This window comes from Eutrigla gurnardus (genome assembly GCF_963514095.1).
Source record: "Eutrigla gurnardus genome assembly, chromosome: 12".
Classification (NCBI taxonomy): Eukaryota; Metazoa; Chordata; class Actinopteri; order Perciformes; family Triglidae; genus Eutrigla; species Eutrigla gurnardus.
In genome coordinates this window covers 21,783,063-21,805,701 of record NC_139926.1, presented here as the reverse complement: position 1 = coordinate 21,805,701, position 22,639 = coordinate 21,783,063, and the positions used below count along the sequence as shown (strand labels likewise).

General features: G+C 40.8%; 1 protein-coding gene across 1 annotated transcript; it reads right to left on the bottom strand.

Moving 5' to 3' along the window:
- Positions 1-119: 119 nt before the first annotated feature.
- Positions 120-22,242, bottom strand: stat4 (signal transducer and activator of transcription 4). The gene is made up of 47 exons (XM_084022106.1): positions 22,164-22,242; positions 21,833-21,966; positions 21,146-21,281; positions 18,182-18,280; positions 17,021-17,113; positions 16,844-16,922; positions 16,673-16,764; positions 16,398-16,549; positions 16,007-16,165; positions 15,591-15,683; positions 15,450-15,509; positions 15,230-15,250; positions 14,799-14,892; positions 14,544-14,588; positions 14,376-14,459; positions 14,192-14,290; positions 13,540-13,675; positions 13,355-13,407; positions 13,141-13,235; positions 12,555-12,691; positions 12,227-12,418; positions 12,063-12,108; positions 11,775-11,880; positions 9,479-9,508; positions 8,708-8,835; positions 7,546-7,690; positions 7,315-7,410; positions 7,005-7,076; positions 6,821-6,899; positions 6,647-6,735; positions 5,643-5,794; positions 5,401-5,562; positions 5,222-5,314; positions 5,011-5,070; positions 4,872-4,901; positions 4,697-4,787; positions 4,514-4,555; positions 4,093-4,176; positions 3,884-3,985; positions 3,534-3,669; positions 3,059-3,099; positions 2,883-2,959; positions 2,651-2,790; positions 2,357-2,536; positions 2,088-2,151; positions 1,813-1,906; positions 120-1,188 (listed from the first exon to the last, which is right to left on the bottom strand). The coding sequence occupies exons 2-47, from the start codon at positions 21,958-21,960 to the stop codon at positions 1,069-1,071; spliced, it is 4,506 nt and encodes a 1,501-aa protein (XP_083878232.1). The 5' UTR covers positions 21,961-21,966; positions 22,164-22,242; the 3' UTR covers positions 120-1,068.
- Positions 22,243-22,639: the final 397 nt, after the last annotated feature.

Genomic DNA, 22,639 nt, shown 5'->3' with positions numbered 1-22,639 from the left:
AGAAACACTATGTATTTATTTAACAGAGAGACTTTTAAAAAGAGTAAAATTCATAATGACGTGAAATAATTGTGGAATTCGTTGCATCCGGGATGAAGTCGAGTTGGTTTCCGACATCCTCCGTCGTTGCAACAATGTCAGCAACTATATTCCTTCCTCGGGTTTTGAAAGATTCTGTGACTCCACGTGAAAAATCCATATTTTTGTACGTTAGTTTCATCATCTTGGATCGTCAGGATGTTGGGTTTTCCTGCACAGAACTACTTCAGCTGCACAACAACAAATTATAAAGCTTTTAACAATCTGACTGGACTTCTAGCAGTCATTCTTACTTCAGTACGATGTGACCTATGCACTAGAAATGTATTTCCGAATGCTGTTCCACACAGATCTAACCCAAATCAACTATGACTACTGCAAGAATGTACTGAATGCAAACTGTATTATAACTATAACTAACTTCTGATATTGGAAAATTGTGATTTGTCAGGTAGCTCATTAGTGATACTTGTTGCTTAAAGAACTAGTGCTGAAAATATGGTGAATAATAATACATAAGGATGCACATTGCAGTGGGTGTAATGTGCTTCGCAGCCCTTAAAGTTTCTGGTGAAATGTTGTTTATTATACTGAAGTTTTATTGAAGACACATTCTCAGAGAAAACTCAGCGACAGGAGGCCACTGAATGAGTTTGTCCTTTGTCCTTGGGTATCAATAAAGTTGTTCAGTACTATATCAGATGTTATTACTCTTGGCACTGGAATAATATGTTTATTTTAATAAAGAACGTATACAGTACAGCATGATGTTTTCTATGAATCGACGAACAAGTGCAAGTAGGAATGTTTTCAGTTCAAGTAGAAAATCACGACCCATTTTGCTAAAACCACCAATTGCATCGGCTAAATATCCAAAAAAAAAATTGCTTGTAGCTTTGCCCAATATATACATTTAGCAGAATCATAAATAAATATGCGCATACGTATTGATCGCTGATCATCTTTCCTGCTGTGAGAACTCTGTGATTCTGACAGGATGACCCAGCACATTTCACAACAACGTGGGTCTTAAGTTTCTGCAGATTCCTGCCAAGACGTCCATGAGTCGAAGAGATCAGGTGAGTCGAAGAGATCCGGTAAGTTGACCAAACCAGAGAAGAGTTCCCGAATCAGTTGATCAGCATCCAGCTACAAGGAAATTAAGAGAGTTTGTGGAAAAGTTCTCTCATACAAACAATGGAAATCAAAACATCTGAAAAATCGTGAATTACTGAAACGCTGATTGTTTAAGTTGCACAAATGAATATTTTCACGGTGAAAAAGGGTCAAATTAGCAAGACATGTTACTCTGATGCACTGTACGTTTTAGCCTCCTATGTCTAAAGGGTGCAGGTGATAACTACATGAACTGCTAGTGAGCTAATCTTAACCATGCAGCATGTTACTGTTGCTGTTTGCAAACATAATGCATATTCACATTCCACTATAACATGATGCATGCTGTTAAAATGCTTCAGCTTAATTGTCAGAAATGTAGTTGAAAAGCCTAAAACTGACATTGACACACAAAATGCTTGCTGCATATATAATTGAATGGTTAAGCAGCTAATAAAAACTGAGTTTGGGGTTTGTTACCCTGGCTTCTAAGCATTTCTGTCGTTTTCTAGTAGATGAAAAAGACACAAAAACACAGAAATTAGTGAACATATTTGTATTTCCGGTTCCCTCGTCTGAAATCTATTTTAAGGTTTTGTTTTACGGTTTAACATGTCAGTAGAAACACCTCAGTCAAACACCAACATGTCTACTCACTCCCAAGTCTACGTCCATGTCCGTGTCCGTGTCCCCAGTAGGCAGGTCCATAAAGGTCGTCTCCCTCGGTGGGGACGGAGGAGGTGTAGGATTACTGAAGAAAACAACACAAAACAGAGAAAATGAAGACAACGTTCTCCTGTACAGCATTCAACAGGACAATCATGAATAGGATTATTTATGTTATTCAGCATTCTGAAACCATTTTCTTAGTTGGTCAAAGACATGTGATGCAAAGCGTTGAATCCTGATGTATTTTTTGGTTCGATACTTACTCCGAGTAGTGCATGAGTGTCCTGTGAATGTATCCGTTCGTGTTCTTTTTATGTGCCGACATTTCTGCGTGAACAAAAGGTGATTGGAGGTCATCACAGGGGCTCGTGTTCAAAAGAGGAGAGTATACATGACCTAAGCATCGTTTGCAACATTAACATCATAAATCCAAACGATCACCATTGTGAAACAAATTCATGTTCATGTTTTGTTGTTCTTGGTAAATAAAGTAACGTTGTCCACGGGGCGAGGGTCAAACGAGAGCCAATACCATAGGGATTGTGGTAGCGTCCGAACGCAGCATCTTTGTGGATGTCTGGGTACAGATAGACCAGAGGATTCCTGTGCTTGCTCCCCTCGGCTCTCAGAGAGTAGCGGTAAATGACGTTCGTCAGAGAATGGGCCACCAGCTCAACCTTGGTGTAGGGCTCTACTGCATGCACATAGGTCTCTACAGAGGAACCAGATGGAGAAAGGAAAGTAAGCAGGGACAAGGAGACAAACATCTGAAGGTCTGGAACGACAGAGAGCAGTCTGGGACACGCGTACATGTACAGAAACATACCACCATTGACGTGATCGACCCAGCTGAAGGTGATGGCTCCATCTTTCCTGCTCTCGCTAAAGCGGAGCAGAAAGGTCCCGGATGTCTTCTCCTGCAGCAGAACCGATGTCCTGTCCCTGGTGACGAACCCCATGATGCACCTGAAAGCCAACACACGGAGCGTTCAGTTCGCTGGAAAGCCGAGAGTACTAATACTCCAGAGTATTACGTTATGGTGGATGAACATTCTTACCCGTCCCGCCACAGATCCACCAGGTGTCTTTTGATCAAATCCAGGATGCCATCGATCCAAATCCAGGCATTTTCATTCTGTCCGTGCAGGAACACACACACACACACACACACACATCAACAGGTTGTGCCTAATGTGTCAACAACACGATGACTAGGATCCTGCTCAACACTCACCTTGTAGAACTCGCTCCAGTGAACGAGACCATCGGCATCATCTGTGAAGAAACCAACAGTTAGCCTACATGTGAAATGTCATACGTTTGATATGTTTCTGTTGTGTCATTAGAGATGACCCTGATGGTGTTTTTAAAAGGAATAGTTAGGAAACGGTTAGCTCTGCCCAAAGACAACTAAATCAGCCTATCAACACCTCTGAAGATCACTAATTAAAGGGCCAGTGTCTAGGATTTAAGGGGATTTATTGGCAGAAGTAGAATAAAATATTTAGAACCGTTTTCATTCCTGTAAAAGAATCGGTTATCCGTGTTTCTATTCATTTTACATCCACATTACTGATCCTACATGGAAGTAAAGTGTGTTTTATTCAGTTTTTCTATAGAATTTCTTTAGATCAATTTCCCTAAACATAGGTGAACTTTTTTTTTTTTCTTCTTTTTTTTGTAAGCCAACACTAGAACGTGACACTCACCCACAAGCTTGTCTCTCAGCATGGAGAGCTGGTCGTCGTCGAGCTCCCGTTGGCCAACGGACAAGAACTGCCAGCTCAGGACCTGTGAGAGCTGCTCCCAGGTCAGTGGAGGAGGGTCGACGAACAGCGACAGGTTCTACAGGACAGAGTTGAAAACTTCAAATGTGATTTAAGACGAGGCGATTAGATTCACTTACAAAAACAAACGGATGCAACACAATAATAAGAGAGAAAATGGTACGTTTAAAGCATAAACTGCATGACTGTTTGGTGTAGTTTGTGTCTCATCATGTTTAACTAAGCAGATCCTGATCTTGTTTCTTTCTTGTGTTGAGGTGCGATGGCTTTACCCTCGGCTCATTGGTGGACAGCACGTTGTACCACATGACGGAGGCCCAGGCACTGACCACCTGATTGGTACTGGAGACGACCACCACGGGCAGAGAGCTGGCCTGGGCAACACAGGAGGAGGAGGAGGAGGAGGAGACACCTCAATACATCAGCTGTGATAGTGAGACTCATGTATTGAGTTCAGCAGCAGAGAGCCCTGTCAACTCACCTCAATGTTAAATTTCAGCCCAGCGTGCTGAAACTCCGTCACAAACTTAATGATGTGGAGTTCCTCTGTGACGACCAGGTGACTCTGAAGAAGAAGATGAAGAAGAAAACGTACTTGTTTTATGATTTGGAAGCATGAAGTATTATTTGTATTATTTATCACTCTGTGGACAGAATCTAATAATTTCATTGTACAGGGAAATATGTTTCTTTACTGTGCCTTTGATAATATAATAATAATAATAATAATAATAATAATAATAATAATAATAATAATAATAATAATAATAAACACTTTGAATCTTGATTTTTTTTTTTTTGGGGGGGGGGGGGGGGGTTACTTAACATTAAACCAGTTAAACTTTAGCAAGTGTTAGTGTAGTTACAAAGAGCAGTTATTTCATTAGAATGGCTCATCTTACCTCATTCGATCCTCTGCCTCTTGCTTTGATTTCCTTGAGCGACTGAAAAGAAATAAAATAAAACCCACTTCTAAGAAAATTAACTCGTACTACATGTATATTTGTTTGACGTATGCATTATATTACACCTGCTATGCATTCATTTGATGACTTTTAACTTATGCAGATTGAGTAGTTTCCTACCATGTGACCAAATTCTGCGACCAAGCCTCCGTGGGGCGAGTCCACGTCCAACCTCTTCCATTCATCTTCGGTGAAGTCGAAGTGACGGAAGCTGCAACGACATCAGAGTGCGTCCTTGTCCAAAAATGTAGTTTATAAGGATTACGTTTTTGATTTTTTAAATCCATTTACTTACCCTTTAACTGTCTTGGCTTCTTCAACATCCCTTAATTAAATATAGAAAAAAAGATAGATAAGAAGTTTTTTATTAAAAAAAAAAAATTAAATATAAAAGAAGGTTTTTTTTACGTACGTTAAAGTTTTCTGTTACTTACTTGTCAAATACAGGTGTGACTTTGAGCAGACACTTGAATTCTGGGAGGTTTGCTAAGAACCTGAGAAAGCAAGAAACAAACAATGACAGAATGAACTTCATAAAAAAAGATTTTCTCCCAAAATATGTTATAGAATTATGTTTATTTATGCTGCAGTACTTCTGTGTCTTCCTCATCGCTCGATAAAAAATATTATCAAGGTCATCCTTACCTCAGTGTCACCGTGAACCGCACCCTGGTCTTAAGGATTAGAGGTCGTTGTGGTAAACTCGACATGATGGGTTGTTTTTCGACCACGAGGGCACTGCAGACCAAGACCACGACAAAAAGGTGTCAACGATGTGATCGTGTGTGTAAATGAATACCACAGAAGAAGTCCCGGTGTCTCACTTTGCAAGGAGTTTTGTGACCAGGCCCAGTGTGAATTTCTCTACTTCTGCCATTGCATCAGGATTGATGCTGGAGGCATCGGTGTCGCATTTCTCTTCCTGAATTCGCAGTTTCTGCTGCTGTTCGCGCACTCGTAGCAGCACGTCTGCCACATCCGTGAACCTGCACCATAACACACACACATATTCAGAGTTTCTTCTTCAACGGGAAAAAAAGCTAAGGTAGCACCCATCAGTTCTTACCACTTCTGGAGGTTATCCAGACGGGTGTCAACTGGACTTCCAATGCAGGCCATCTGCTGCCTGCGCTTCCACTCAGGCAGCTCCACGTCGGTGAGAGTCGCCACGATCGGCTGCGCGTTGCTTAAAATGTTCACAATCTGCTGCTGCACCATCTGCAAGACAAAAAGAAACACGCAGCGAGCATTGAGCATGTGGGGGAGGTGGACTCAAGCTGACCTGCCGGGAAGAAAGAGATAAGAGTGCAGATCTCCACTAGGTGTCTGCCTCTGGCCTCTCTTACAGTCATGACGGCAGCCAAGATAACAAAAGCAGGGATTTATAAATCTTACGTCATGCCAAACTTTAGTGGATCGTATCGGATCAGGTGTGGAAGTAGTCTGCAGAGACTCCGGTTCAGAATGAGACTAAATGTTTCTATGGATGTCCATTTTTGAGCCAAAATGTGACTGGGGAAGGCTTGTTGTTAAATCGCTTGCGCCCCCTCCTGGCCGGGTAAGAGGGTTGAGAAGATCTCCTCATAGGAAAAAAAATAGCTGTGGCTATGACCCATTAGATCAAGCATTTTATCAAGAAAAAACACCCACGACCTTAAAAATGAACAAAGTATTAATTAATTTCAACTGTAATGAGAGAAAAACTGCATTGAATTTAAAAGAACAATACTTTAAAATAACAGTTAGGATTGACTTTCCTTTAAACCAGAGGTCTTCAAAGTTTCAGGCCTTCCGGAGTGATGGCTCCCATTGGTCAATTTCTATGAAGGCCTACGGCTGATAGACTGAATGGATTTTTTAAATTCCAAATCGTAGACCAAAGCTTTAATATAGGTTGTATTCATGTAAAGGTGTATGTTTGGACTTAAATTTTTGGAAGAAAAAAAAGTTTGGGATCACATCATTTAGGGGACCTCTGCGGAACCCCCTAGGGGTCCCGGACCCCGTGTTGAAGATCTCCGATCTAAAGCGTTTGAGAACGTGGTTTATGAGTTTGTGCTGAACCAGTACCTGCTTCCTTTGTTTGACGAGGTTGGTCCGCTTTCGACATTCCTCTTCCACAATAGCCTGAGACTGAGCCAATCCGTTGTGCTGCTCCACTGGAAATGATAAGTGAAGCATGAAGCATGAACTCACATCAAACCTGTCGCCCCTCCCTGTCTTTATGTCTCCTGTCGTACAAACCTTGGCTTTTCCAGGTCTTCCGTATGAAGTCAGTGTTTTCAATGAGGCTCTCCAGTGACTTCACATTCTTCTTCACCTCCTGCATTAAGAGTTTAAATTCATAAAAATGATGTAGTTTGTTCTTTGTGCAGGCTGGCAGTCAGGTGGGGGAAAAATGGTTTAATAATAATAAAAAAAAGTTTACCGAGGTCTGTTTTTTCAAGTCATTGACTCTGCTGTCCAACTCTTTCCATTTTTGATCCATGGCTGGGCAACCCTGACAAAGACAAAGACATCTTCTTTTACACGTGTGCTATTATCGGCATATGGTGGTGATTCTTACAAAAACACTCATGTATCACAAGTTGGTTTTCAGGGTGTTTTGCAAGTAGATTGTGTCAAAAACAGCGTTTAGATGTGTCCCTTCGGAGCAGGAATTAAAAAACCTTTTCTTTTCTTTTTAAGTTTGATGCTAACAGCGTTTCTGCAGACTAAAACATCCGGCATCGTCTTACTTGTGCTTCAGAAGCTGAAGTCAGGATTTTCCTTTCCTCCTGTAGGCTTTCAGACAGGATTAAAGCCAATTTAATTGGCTCGTCTTCAAAGTGTGTCTACGTTAAAGAAAAAAACAATTAATAATCAAAAAGCAAAAACAGGTTTTAATGATTCTGCTTTGAGAAAAGCAATTAAGGTACATCGAATTTTAATATTTCATTTTAAGTTACATAACAGCATGTCTGCCCTACCAGCAAGTAGTCTTTCATCCCAGAAAAATCCGGTCCCTGCAAAATGTTGTTCTCCTGGATGGAACGGTTCAACAGTTGTTCCAAACACACCAGGAGTTCATGGAAACAAGTGTCCGCTTTGAATTCATCCACAGCTGCCGAGTCCCTACCAGAGAACAGAAAATGTACATTTAGCCTCGTGAACAGTATAATATAGTGCATAGTCTGATACAAAGCATTCATTACTGCAGCTAATGCTGTATTTCTATACATTAATGTCATCTTCTTTCTATATCATCCATATATCAGTAAACACACTAATAAAATCCTGATTTCCAATACAAACGTTGACTAAATGGCATCTCGTTAACCCATGAATCTTTAGACTGGAGAGCTTCTTGAGTTAAGAACACTGGACGCGGCTTATAAATCTCTATGACACAGCAGCTCTAGAAGTATGAGGATAAGGCCATTGGAGTTACTGTGGCAACAACCTAAAAAATTACATGTTTACAAGAACAGTACAGTAGAGTTCTGGAAGGGGGGCGGTACAGGAAGTGATTTGTCAGTGTCTTTTTAACTTATGTGGTGTAAGGAAGTGTTTTCTCCTTGATCTATGTTGGAACACTAGGCCCCAACGTTGCGGTTTGTAGGTTTGAGTTATACCTGTCAACAAGGACAACATTTTGATTTCAGAAGTGGGGGGGACACAAGTATTTTTAATAAAACTCTAACTCTTTCAGTTCACTGTGTTTTCTAGTAGTTCTTCTAGTTTTCTATTGCTACTTTTAAGTTTACTGTTCCCTTTTTTGGTTTGACTGGTTGTAAAGCATGTAGCAAAACATTATCACCCAATTCTAATCCAATAGTAATAATAACAACAATAATAATAATACATTTTATTGATCAGATTATTGAGAGCTTTGTAGATGATGAGGAGGATCTTGAAGTGGATATGCTGCTTTATTGGGAGCCAGTGAAGGTGTTGCAGGATGGGTGTAACGCATTTCTTTGAGTAACTTACACTTTGACTTCTAAAGAAGTCTCTTATGTCCACTTTTCTGTTTTTAGACATCCTGGCTGCGATAATTCGTTTGTGGTAACTAGATGAAGTGAAATATGATTTCATAAAATCCACATCTTAGACATGAGTTTCATATAAGTATACTTGCTTCTTCCTTACCAGTCCTGGCTCTCTATGGAGGCGCACAGATAGTGGCGGATCTCTCTGGGGAATTTCCTCTCATACAGGTGGCTCACCTGGCCCTGCAGGCCCGAGTCCAGCATCAGCAGGGCCTTCCACTGGGCCATCTGCAGCGAGGCGACAAACACAGAGAATATGTTGTCTGAAAAACACCACTGAGAAACAGAGTAGGGGGGGTTGACCAATTATCCGATATTGTTGCCGATAAAATAACTAGGCCTACATTTTAAAATGGGCAACCTTTACTCCGATATGCAGCCACAGCCACTCCTCTCTGGTCTTTATTTGCTTTAGCTTATATTAACTTTAAAATCATGAACTATTGTATTTACTGATCTGTTTGTTCATTTGTTTAACTACATAATAATGCTGCCGATAGCTCCGATTAAAAAGGTGCTTCAACAGAGTTGCGTGTTAAGAGTTTGTGTCATTTAAACAAATTTAAAGGCAGACAAATCGGTTTCAAATATGGGTCTCCTAGATTAGTGATAATCGGTCGACCCCTAGTAAATGTCACGAATGTGTTTTCATATATTTTTAAGTTAAATTTAAGACTTTATTCAATTCGGTCGTGACTTATCTGACAAATGATCGAAAATTATTATAATAATAGCAGTACGCGATAATAATAATAATTTTTTTTCCCCCTGTAACTTGAAACAAAACGCTTTAAAAACGAAACTAAATGCAGTTTACCGACAAAACGAACAAAACACTGTTCGTCTCATACAGACAGCAAAAGGAGCCTACCTCTCGGCTGGTTGTTTGTCCGGGGGGTTTCTCAGCAGGTTGGTCGGGGTTGGGGATATGAATTAAACCAGATCATTATGAACACTTATATATCCACCGGGAACTCCCACGCAGAACCACGTGATTCTCGAGAAATCGTCCCGCTGAGCGAAGTCAAGTCAGCCGGCGTTTACACGCTTGTCACTTCCGCCTCCAGAAACTAAAGCTTTTACATTTCCTTCTTTTTTGGGTTGATTTCCGGATGGTGTTGGATGTCAACGCGCTCTGGTGTACAGCAGCAATGTCGGTGGTGTACATTTAAATGAAGTAAAAATAGCAATAACAGTGTAGAAACGTATGCAGATGCAGAATGGTCCAGAATAATAATTATTGATGCATTATTGTGTTGCAGCAGACAAAGGTGGGTTTATATATATATATATATATATATATATATATATATATATATATATATATATATATATATATATATATATATATATATATATACATACATACAAAACAAGCAATGAGTACTTTGATTATTCTAATGTTATTGTTTTACTTAAATAAGTCAAATACATTTAGTGTGGAGTAAAGTTTTAAAAATCTACCTACCAGCACATCTCATTTTATATCCACATACTAACAGAAATCTAATTTCCCATAATGGATATTGAATATTATGAAAATATCCTCCATGATCTTACAGGATTAATTTCATTTCTATCTTATCATATCATCTATTTCCCCACTAGGACCAACAATCAATTGTGCATGATCTTGACCTTGTTTATGGCAGGGTGTATATTTGGATTCTGTCGGGTGAATTGTATGATACTGTGTCTGGACGATGTGTTTAAGAGCTGACTTAAATTAGAAAGATTAGTTGGATCCTAGTTTACAGAAATCTAATCTGTGGAGGCCTGTGTTGAAAATATGAAGAAAAGCCTAAAACTGATTTACTTCCTGGACATAAAACAAACACATATCCGTGCATTCTCCGGGAATCACGTGATTCTTCATGAACGCTGTAGCGGCAGGAAGCATCAAGTAGTTAGGCGGCAGTCACTTTACTTCCGGTTGCTTTCAAAATTAAAGCCCCATAAACTTTCCCTGTGGCGCAGTTCTATGTAGACCCTGCCATACCTCATCGGGTCTATAGGTGGCAGGTGTGCTCACCTCAAACTGACTGAATGATGGTGTGTGTGTGTGTGTGTGTGTGTGTGTGTGTGTGTGTGTGTGTGTGTGTGTGTGTGTGTGTGTGTGTGTGTGTGTGTGTGTGTGTGTGTGTGCAGCACAGGCAATCACAAGGCAAAACAGTGGTGGTGCTAAGAAATCAATAGGCATGCTAATGTCAAAATAAAAACATGTTTAATGTGTGTTATATACAACAAAGGTCTTATAGAATATCAGTCAATAAACTAAAAGCGTTAAACAACTCACGTGACATGCAATGAAACTAATCAAACCAACAAAAAGAACAGTTTAAATGCAGTGGACTCATTTCCATGACAACGATGTGGCCATCGATGAGACGCTGGTGTCAGGACAGTATGAAAACACTTTACTCTGAATATGGAGAACTCATCTGTAAAACAAGAAGGAGAACCACGTTAGCAGCAGAACATGTAGAGAACTCATCTATAACATCAGAAGACTCTATTAATATATGCTAATATACCAATGTGCTAATGTTAGGGCTACTATAGCAACACTTTATCATCTTTTCCTTATAACTGGCACAACAAAGAAGAAATTTGATTTGTTTTCTGACATGATAATTATGTTAATGTATTTTGTCCACTGATTTTTCCTAAGTGGTTTATGAGATGATAACACACACAACACGAAGATAAGGTACGTGTTATTATACTTTTTTTAATCGTCAACAAATCCCATAACTAGACCAAAATCATCAATTGCAACTCCCTGCCTGTATCATTCAATACCCAACGTGTTCCTCCTGAAGATGTTAATCTTAAAAAGCAAGAAATAGAAGTGTTACAATATTTCAAAAGGCTGGGTACTGTAGTGTTTTTCCAAATGCCAATCAAACAGGAGAAAAAGGTGCATTTGTTGGGGTCTACTTTCAGCTGCGGATTAATACACATTTAGCATGCTTGTGAATATTTCCAGCAGCAGGATGGCGTAGTGAAAAATAACCTAGTGTGAGTTGATGGTAATGAAGGAGCGTGTGAATACACACGTTATACTTGTTAGAAGAATACATTCATTGTTGATTGTGGTTCTTTTCACAGGTTTTATTGACAATAAGAAAAATAATATAGATTATTGCCAACGGATGCAAACTCACTGCGTCCATGTCAAAGCAGAGATGCTCGCTGAGCATGTCGAACTCGCCCGGAGTCATCGGTGGCTCCGGAGACCGACAAGAGAGTGGTGTGGTGTTTGTGTGAGAGCTAGAAGGGAGAGATGACACATGTGAAGGTGCTGCTTCTGGGTCATTTTTTACATAATATTCAGTGTTCTCGTATAGTCAACATGTATTTACCATCTTTGTTTCCGATAATTTAATGTTAAATTTATGTCAAATTTATGAGAAACAAACGTTACAAAAAAAGTATCTTTCAAATGAACTCACCGCAGTTCGGAGATGGGGATCAGGGTGGATGGGATGTATGGATGCACTGGAAATTGAACAGAGACATGAGACAGATTACTGTGGTTGTCCACGATGTGGTCCGCCGACCATGATTCAAAACAAGCACTGAAAAACCCCAAAAAGCAATGGTTTTGCACTCTTGCCTTTGCTCGGCTGACTGTTGTAAAGCCGTCCGAAGGCGTCGTCTTTGGGGATGTCGGGGTAGAGGAACTTGAGCGGGTTCTCCGGGACGACCCCGTCTGAGATCACTTTGTAGTCTCGTATGATGTCGGCGAACGGGAGAGCGCTGAGCCGGTTTTTAGTGTATGGCTCCACGGAGTTGAACTTCACGTCTCCTGTTGTAAAAAAAAAAAAGGATATCAAGGAATGACAACAGGCTGGAAGACTGCCTGAAAAATATAAGCTCACATTGGCATAAACATCATGCAAAAATACACTTTTTTTGCACCAAACGCAGGAGTTTTTCCTCACCGTTGTCGCTGTGCTGCACCCAGGTGAACGTGATTCCTCCGAGGTGACTCTCACTGAAGCGTAAGAGGAATGTGCCGGGCTCTCTGCCCTTCAGCAGAGTGCGCTCCATCTCTTTACTCACAAAGCCCATGATATAGCTGGTAAAAGAAACATCCACATTATGTACAACTGAAGCTCATCAAACCTGGATGATAAAACGCTTCAACCAAAAAAAACTGCTTCAACCAAAAACTCCACAGCTGCTGTTTGTGAGTTGTAAGTGCAGTAAATGTTCAACTAATTGAATGTAATTGCGGTGGAGTTTCTTCTTCTTCTTTTTTTTTTTTTTCACACTGACCAGAAACTAGAAAGACAGTTAGTGAGAAAAAACAGCCAGTACGCTACATTTACCATCACATTGCCGGACTATTTCTTGGCCAAGCACAGTTTCTTCCTATGCTGGTTGCCTGGCAACATCAAGTAAACAACAACAACAGAAACAAACAAGAAGTAACCAGTTCCATCTTGTAAATCATAATGTAGCCACAGCCTGAAGCATACACTGCTATATCATAATTTTTACACGAAATGGGACCATCATACTTACTTCTCATTCCAGACTGGCAGCAGGTGCTTCTTGATGAGCTCCAGGATGGAGTCCAGCCACATCCAGAAACTGAAGGGCTTTCCTGGAATATTCTCCTTGAGGAAACATGGAAGAAGTATAATCAGGACCTTTTAGACATTTAAACATCACATGAGATATGATTTAGAGAAGAGACCACATGGTTCTTTACGGGGACATATTATTGAACGCTCACCTTGGAGAACTTTGACCAGGACACTTGATAATCACTACAGGAGGAATGCTGACCTACAACAATACAGCAACACACGGCAAAGATCATAAATGACATATGTAGCCAATGGTGTGTTATCATTCTGTTTCAGTCAGCCCAAAAACCCAGAGTCGCTGTGTGCTTTGAAAGCTAAAGGGCAAACCTACCAAGCAGCTTTTCTCCCAGCATGGTGAGCTGCTCCTTGTTGAGGCCTTGACCGGCAAAGGTGGAGAACTGCCAGCTGAGGACCTCAGAGAGCTGGCTCCAGGTGGCTCGAGGCGGGTTCCCAAAGAATGCCAGGTTCTGTGGATGACAGGAAAACTGTGAATATAATGCAGTACAATTCAACTGCACCACAAGCTACATTCTCTAAAATGACCATACTGTTGAATCAACTGCTCTCTAAACAGTTTAGTTAGACATAACTAATGGTAACCAAAGACTGTATATAAAAAGTGAGCTTAGTCTTTGTTGTGAAGCTGTTAACAAAGTTAGCTTCCATAATTGAAGGTAAACTTTACACGTGTTTCAGTGATCTAAGTGTCTATTTGACTCTAAAAGGACCATAATTTACTTAATGAACATCATGTTGTATTGAAGAAGACTTGAAACTAGAGATTGAGACCATAAACTCATATTTACTGAGATAATAAATAAAGTGAGAAGTAGGGTCATCTACTCATAGACTTCCATGCAATCAAGCCCCCTGGTGGCCAGTGGAGAAAATGCAAGTCCCAGCCACTTCCTCCTCGCCTCCTGCTGGTAAAGTATCAACGTTTCAACTCGCGAGCGCATTTCAAATCATCTTAGTTGGCTCACCCTGGGCTCATCAGTCAGAAGGTTGTACCACATGGCGGACGCCCAGCCTCCAGGCAGCTGGCTCACATTGGAAATGACCACCAGTGGCAGGGAACACGTCTGGAAGGATTCACACACACAATGAGCAAGTCTGCAACAGCAGAGAGGCAAAACTTCAAGTCAGAGCGACGCTGCCCGTTCTGACCTCGAGATCAATGGTGAGGCCCTGCACCATGAAGCACGCCTCAAAACTGAGAGAGTGGAGCTCCTCCGTCACGGAGAGGAGACCCTGCAAAGCCAAGAAGCACAGATCCACGTCAGAGAGGGTGAAGTCGGGGTGAACTTTAACGGTCGACTCATCTGCATCTCTTACCTCATTCCCCTTTGTACCGTTGATATATTTCTTCTCCTTCAGCTGCTGTAACACACAAACTCAGTGTCAGATAAACTAATCACCACTTTGACAAACTAGTTCAGGTTTTAAACCACATCCAGGTAAATGTAAGCACGAGTATATGATAGCTACTGTGATTTTTTCATCAAAGTAATGGGCTTTTCCTGTTCTGATATTTTCTGATAATAAATGACACATGAGCATAAATAATGATGTATTAATGGGTTGTCTTACCAGGTGTCTAAACTCCACCGAGAGGCAGCCGTTTGAGTAATCCTCAATGTCCATAACTTTAGTGTTGTTGGTCAGGATGAAGAACTGACGACTTCTGAGGAGAAAAAGAAGGTAAAACAAAGAAGCCATTATGTATTATGCAAATATACATATATTTACGCTATAGGTGTCTATCATCCAAATGCAACTTATAAACTGATAAATTAGAGTTCTGTGTATGGATTTGAAATACAAAATCACAAAACTATCACAACTCTGCTGCAGAATTTTAATAAATTGTGCTGCTGGAGTGACGACTCTCTCCAGGAGCTAAAAGATCAGTTACAGTTTAATACTTCTGTTTTACAGTAAATGCAAACAATAGCTGGGTTTTAAAGTATTTCGGGGAAAAAAAAAGAAAAGGGAAGAAAATTGAGGTTGTTTGTACTCACACTCTGCCAGGGGCGAGGTCCCTAGACACACACACACACACACACACACACACACACACACACACACACACACACACACACACACACACATATTTAATTATAACGCTCAGAATGTTACGTTTCAGATACAGAGACAGAATACTGTATGCACAATTGTGCATATTCAAGTATTTTTCTTGGCCTGAAATAATTTACAAAAATCTTAAGATTAAATTCTCACTTGTCAAACGTTGCTTTCACTTTCAGCTGATAATCCACCTCTGGAAGTTTAACCAGGAGTCTGGGAGAAACCGGGAAGGGAGGAAATTCTCAAGCGACAGTAATTATTTCATGAGATGCCTGATGTGCAGCGTCATGCTACCTGACTTTGGTGGTGAATTGGACTCCGGTCTTGATGATGAGGGGTTTCTGAGGGTGCGTGGGCATGCACGGCTGCTTCTCCACCACAAACGAGCTGAGAAACAAACCACACCTCGTATAATTCACACAGTTTTAACCACGTTCGTTGCACTCGGCGCCTTCCGCCTGCAGGCCATTCAAGCCATCGGAGGGTTGTGTCGTTACGGTAATTTTAGCACGGTATGATATTGTGTAATGGGCTGCGAGCACAGGAGGAAGTCGTTCATACATGTCAGTCTTGTCTCGTCTTCCTAGTGCAATCTGCACGTGTTTATCAACGCTTAAAAGCTCGTACATCTGCGTTGTATTGCAATTTATTAAGTACAAGTACATAGGTTTTGTTGCGTCTAATGTTGCATTGTGTGGTATTCAGAGTACCTCTTGATGAGGTGATAGATGAGGTATTTGATCCGCTCCTCCATCTGAGGTTTTTGCAGGGGGATCGGGTCGCTTTCGTAGGTGACCTTCACGACCAGCTCCACCAGTTTGTCCAGCTGACGCTTGATCTGGAAGAGACTCTGGGCCGTCAGAGTAAACCTGAGATGGAAATGAGAAGGAGAGGAGCTGAATACAAGAATATATCATTTAAATATTGTGTTTTATATTTGACACGACAGCCCAAACATATATTAGGATCATAAGAAGCTTTAAAAGGACTAATATTTAATATATTTACTACTAAATCATAAAATGACCTTGATTATTTCTCCTTTAATGTTGCTGTAATACACAACAACGCATGTTGAATCTAATGATTTTCCTTCATTACCAGCTCTGCAGCTGGTCCAGGCCGGTGAGCAGCGGACCGCCGATGGCGGCGATCTGCTGCCGCCGTTTCCAGTCCTGCAGCTCAGGGTTGAGCTGAGAGGTCATCAGGTCATCGATCTCCTTGATCACCACATCCATCTTTGATAAGATCTCCTAACAACAGGTGTGGAAAAACAGCAATAAATTATACAAAGTCTTTATGTGTACACTTTTATAATCTGGAGATCAGCTCGTGTCTCACATGTCAGAGCTTTGCATGATGATGCTAATGCGTACCTTCCTTTTGAAGTCGAGCCTGTTGAGCATTTCCTGCAGTCTTGTTACTTCCTGTTTCATCGTCTCAGAGTTCTGTCGACTATCTGTCGATTCTGAGAATAACACAAATAGTATAGTTTTCATTGCGTCGCAGGCTATTTTTTTCCACTCCTTGTGTGTAACAGGGCCCACCTCGAGACTGGAGGGTTTTGTAGCGGAAATCAAAGTCGTCCTGCATGTCCTCGATGTATTTCACCGCCTGGTCCATCAACTATATACAGACAGACCATGTTTTTCAATTCCTTTTAATTGGATGAAATGCAATGATGTCTTTATATCCCTTCATAAGAGTCTGTGTGCTTCAGTTACCTGCACGCTGGCCCTGATGATCCCAACTCTGTTGTCCATGTTCTTCTGCCTCTCAAAGGCCACAGAGTTCTGCAGGGATTTCTCCAGTGGACCCTGTTGGAAAATCACCTTTTTAGTGTCTTTTCTAGGAATTTACTTGCTGTGTTTTTGTAAGATGTAGATGTAAATTATGTCTTTTATTCAGGTGTCAACCTCTGGTCTTAAACTTGCATTCTTCCTAATGACCATCAGGGGGCGATCAGAAGTCTGAATGTATAGAAGTCTATGAGGAAATGACTGATTTTTTAAGTTAACATGGTAAACATGAGTTTATGCTCTCGATCACTAGTTTCAAGTCTTCTTCAATACAGCATGATGTCCATCCAGAATATGATGAATGATAAAGCTTTCATGTTTTATTCGATAACCAACAGAAATGACCATGAATGTGAGGAGACGCCCCGGTACGTGGTCGACAGCTCAGCCTCTAGGCCACCAGGGCGCAACATCGTGAATGCTATTCAACCTCTGGGAAAGGTTTTATAGATGTTGTCTAGACTAATCTGGTGGACCCGCCAACATCGTCAATCCTATCGCCACGCTGCCAGCAATGCTAAAAACAGATGATATCCAACATATTTCACTGTCTTGGTCTAAAGTATAGCTTGTCCATTGGTTATTTTCATGTCACAACCGATATTTTCCCACCTGGGTGGCAGCAGAAACAAGCTGTACAGAGAACACTAAGTATACGGCACATTTATTAGCAAACAGTTGCCTCCTGATGAATGTAAGTCCAATATTTTCTGTTGTTTTAGCTCTGATTTTGGTCTCCACTGATTCCTGAGGAGCATATATGACCCGTTAGCTGCTAACACTTCACTATGTTTGCTTTCTGCATGCTGTTTGCTGCTGGTTTTTTTATAGCTATGATTTGTATTATCATTAATCTCTGAATACTGTTATTGTTATTGTCACTGCAGCAGTTATAATTACACAAGCAATAGAAATATACCGCCATGCTGCATGGTTTCTTGGGAATAAGGTGAAGCGGTTGGGAATGTGGGGGTGTGAATCTGTACAGAATAGTGTTTTTTCCTGGAAGCGGCGCTGATTTACCAGCAGCAGCTATTATTAAGGAACCAGAGGGACTTTCCCTCTGAGCGAGGCGATGTGACTAACCTGTTCCTGCATGCAGGTGCTGGAGAGGATGCGGCGCTCTTCCCTGAGGCAGTTGGAGATAACCCTGGCCATGACCGCGGGGTTTGTCGCGTATTTCACCTGCGAATCCACACACACACACACACACACACACACACACACACACACACACACAGAATATTCCAAATTACAAAAAGCACTTTCATCAATGCAAAGAAACGGCAAAATTAGGTTTCGTTTTTTTGTATGTTTTGTTTCCACAGTGATGTTAATCTAAACATCCAGAGAAAAGGAAGGAGGAAACAGATTTCACAGAGATTCGTCATCATTGCTCTTTACTGGAGGTTCACTCATTGAAGCAGAAAACCGGAATGAGCTTCAACTTTTAACTGGCAAGAGACAAAAGGACCATGCTTCAGTCATAACGAGGGTGTTTACGGGAGGCATGTAGCCCAAGGTGTGCACGGGTACTTGGAGTACAACCAGGTTCCTTTTCCAAAGGGTGGTGGAGCCCGTAGCTGTAACGGTTATGGGAATTTGGAGAAAGGGCGTGATCCTCATAATGGAATAAAATTGCATCAACAAAAATAATAATGAAGTACTTTACAGCTACTTGAAATGAAGGAATATTGCTTTTAAAAGTAGAAGAATCCTGGAATGGATCATCTTTGAACTCATAGGAGAATGTATTTGGTTTTATTCATATGGACTTTCATATTTTGTTGTTTGTTGTTGTTTGTAATCCGGTAATTTTCAGTCCAATAATCAATATCGTTTGAATGACTGGATAATCAATGCTTGAGGTGGTGGTAGAGTGTTTTAAAGGGCTACAACAGTCATTTGTTGATGCATTTCTGTAAAGTTGCATTAAACAGATTTTTAAAGGAATAGTCTTAAATTTAAACAAAAGAGGCATCCATATCCTTACTTTTTCCCATAATGCAACCTTGCTCTCATTTTGTAAAAGTGTCCTCTTTCAAAAAGTCAGAACCTGAGATAATCTGATTTTATCGCGGATCATGATAATCACAATATCTATAATATCGTGAAAAAACTGTCTTGCTCGCAGTAGAGAAGTGAAAAATAGATCCGTATTTGATAATTACAGGATAAAACAATACATTTTTAGAATTTTAATCATCCTTGATTTATGCCGGGAGACCTCGTGATTTACGATAACCGTGACATGGAAACTTCTTATCGTCCCATGCATAATCACGATGACATCATCAGGGTTATTCTCTCAGGCCTGTCCTTCGTTCTAAATAAAAAAAAAACAGCAATGCCTCAAGTGCATTAAGTACATCTAAAATATGGAGCAGCCACAAACTTCCCCTCCTGCCTCCGCTGCAGCTTCTACATCACCATTCTCAGGAGTTTGACACGAAAAAGCGCGGCGTTGTTTTTGCTCATCAGCCTCTTAAAAAGCCCACTTCAAAAAAAAAAGTATGAGAAATATTCTTCTGTGGGAAGAGGAAACTTTTCTCTCTCGCCTCAAGGTGTGACTAAAGTTGTCATGCGTCAGCATCATATGCCAGAATGATGAGCGAGGATGCATCAACACACACCTACGTGCTCGCTTTCATTACAGGAACACCAACACTAATTGGATTGGTTTAGTGAAAAACATTTATCCTGGAAAGACAGACATCGTCTTCTATCAAATGAATCTGTGATACAAACTTCACTCACACATCACAACAAAAACAACAACCCTCAACCACTCTTCACTACCGCCCAGGAGTCACTGCTTCCTCTGAGAAGTGTTGACTTTGACACACACACACACACACACACACACACACACGCACACACACACACACTGAGACACAGGAAACAGCGGTATGAGTCTCATGGGTTCGTTCTGCTAAGGTAGATGTCTTTTCCAGAAGAAAAATGTGTGCTGAGGCTCATGACGTCGATGCGCTCTGACCACAACGTCCGTTACACCCCCCTGGACCAAACTCTGCACTCTCGTGAGATCCGCCAGAGAACACATCCACAACATGAGAACACGAAAGGAGCATCTTTTTCTTTCTTTTGTTACATCAACACATCATTATTGTACCCAGACAAGGATAAATGCATGTTTGCATAAAATGCCAATAAGTCACATCGGTACTTTCCTGGCCTTTCCTCTCTCCATTTCACATTTGAGTCACAGAACGGCTCTTAGGTAACGCAGAAAAACAACCCAAGAATAGAAACCTGTTAAGCATTCAAAGCGGCTTTTTCATTTACTTCCCTTTCACCTCCAGCACATATACCACCGGAAAAAAAGAAAGCATACTTCTCCTTATCAGAGAGGTTTTAAATTCGACTGCTGCAAAGAGTAGCGTCGGTCTGTGGTTGAATTTCAAGTCCGCCACAAAGCACGGAACTTTTCTTTCTAGTGCCGATGGTAGCGTCGACGCAAGAGTAGAGGGATTTATGTAAGAACGAGTTGGGTCAGATTTCTTTTCTCTTCTTTTCAACATGTCACGTGAAATGAAACTGTCTATCGTGTTTTGATGAAGGAGACTGGAGACTTTCCTTCCCCAAAATAAATCCATAAGTCATTCTAATGACAAATTTTCTTGAAATAAATTACATACTATCTCAAAATAATGACGTATTATTATGAGTTTCTCATTATTTTGAGAAATCAAATCATTATTTTGAGGTTTCCCAATTTTTTGAGATACTATGTCATTAGTTGAGATACTAAGTCATTATTTTGAGAAAGACAATCTTTTTTTGAGATAATTAGTAATTTCTCTGAGATACTAAGACATTATTTTGAGATACTAAGTAATTATTTTGACAGTTTATCATTATTCTGAATTGTTAAGTTTTCATTTTTCAGAAACTTTTCCATTATTTTGAGATACCAAGTTATTAAAATGACTTACAGGATCATCTTTTTCATCACATACAGTGCATATTACAGTGGAAGTTGTATAAGACATTCATGAAGCACATCCAGAGATCAAGAGGGTGACACACCTGCAGCTGCTGTTGTATGATTTTCATGTTGTGCCTCTGCAGAAAGTTCTGCTCCTGTAATCGCACCTTATCCAACTGGGACAGCAGGTTGGTGAACAGCACCGCCGCCATCGACTCATCGGTAGCAGCGATGTCCCTGAAAACACACAGTGTGGTGTAATGCTCATAAAACAGAAAATCAGACCCCCCCCACAGGCACTGTGACAGACTGTGATAGCTGCCAACAGGTATACAAATGATGCAATAATGAGAGCTGGTGGTCATGTGAAGCCGGTTTGTTGCTCTGTCATGATTTCAATGAAGTCCGACATGTTGCTACAAGCATTTGCAGGTGCAGGTGTCGTAACACGGTAGGCGACTGCTTACACACACCTGCACATAATGTTAATGTGTAGAGGGCTAGCCAATGCTATCCATTTATAGTTATTTATTTATTCTTTCTTTTACTGAAAACACAACAATTTGTGTTATTACCTGCTTACACAACACACAGAGCAACATTGGCATTTGTAGTCTCTTTAAGCTCTACTTTGTTCTCACTCAACACAAGGTTGATGACAGTAAAAGCTGTAAAACCATAAGAGACCTTTTATAACGGATCTTTTAAGATGAAATTAGACTTTTATTGTGTAAAAAGACACACACACACACACACAGACACACACACACAAGGGGAGCAGGACTCACCAATCCTGGGACTCGATCCAGCAGGACAAACCCTGACGGATGTCCATGGGGAAGTTATCATCATACAGGTAGTCCACATGTTCCAGGAGTCTGATCTCCAGCTGCTGAATCTGCTTCCACTGGCTCATCCTGCCCTGGACACACACACACACACACACACACACACACACACACACACACACACACACACACACACACACACACACACACACACACACAAAACACAAACACACACACAAAACATCATCATGAAAAAGTAGCCTAATAAAGCCTACATATATCATAGTAATAACTAGTTCTGCGCTCTAATTATATTTTGTCATATTGTCACCTGTGCTGTTTCTGCGCTGCTTCTCCGTCAGTCTCATTCACCATGTGCACTTGTTTCCCTTTTTGACTTTCGCTTTTAAATGTTCCGGAAGCGACCTGGTTTACTTTGGGGCTGTACTCGCGCTCAGGAAACCCCGCCCACCCAGCGCGCACACACACACACACACACACACCAGTGAATGCCTGTGTATTGTCATGTCTGTCAAGATCGACAAAATAAAGTAGCCTAATGTGTGAATGGGCCATAATGTTGGAAACATAATACTGTCAAAGTAAATGCAGGTCTCTAAACACCTGGGTCTAGACTAGTAGGCCTATGGGATCATGTCATATCACCATTATTCTGTCCAAAATAATTGCGATTCACGATATTATCGGCTACATAGTCATACTGACGTATTAAAGTTATATAAGTATATATTAGACATGTATCTGTCTGTAGACGTCGAGTTTAAATTCAGGTTATGCGTTTTAATA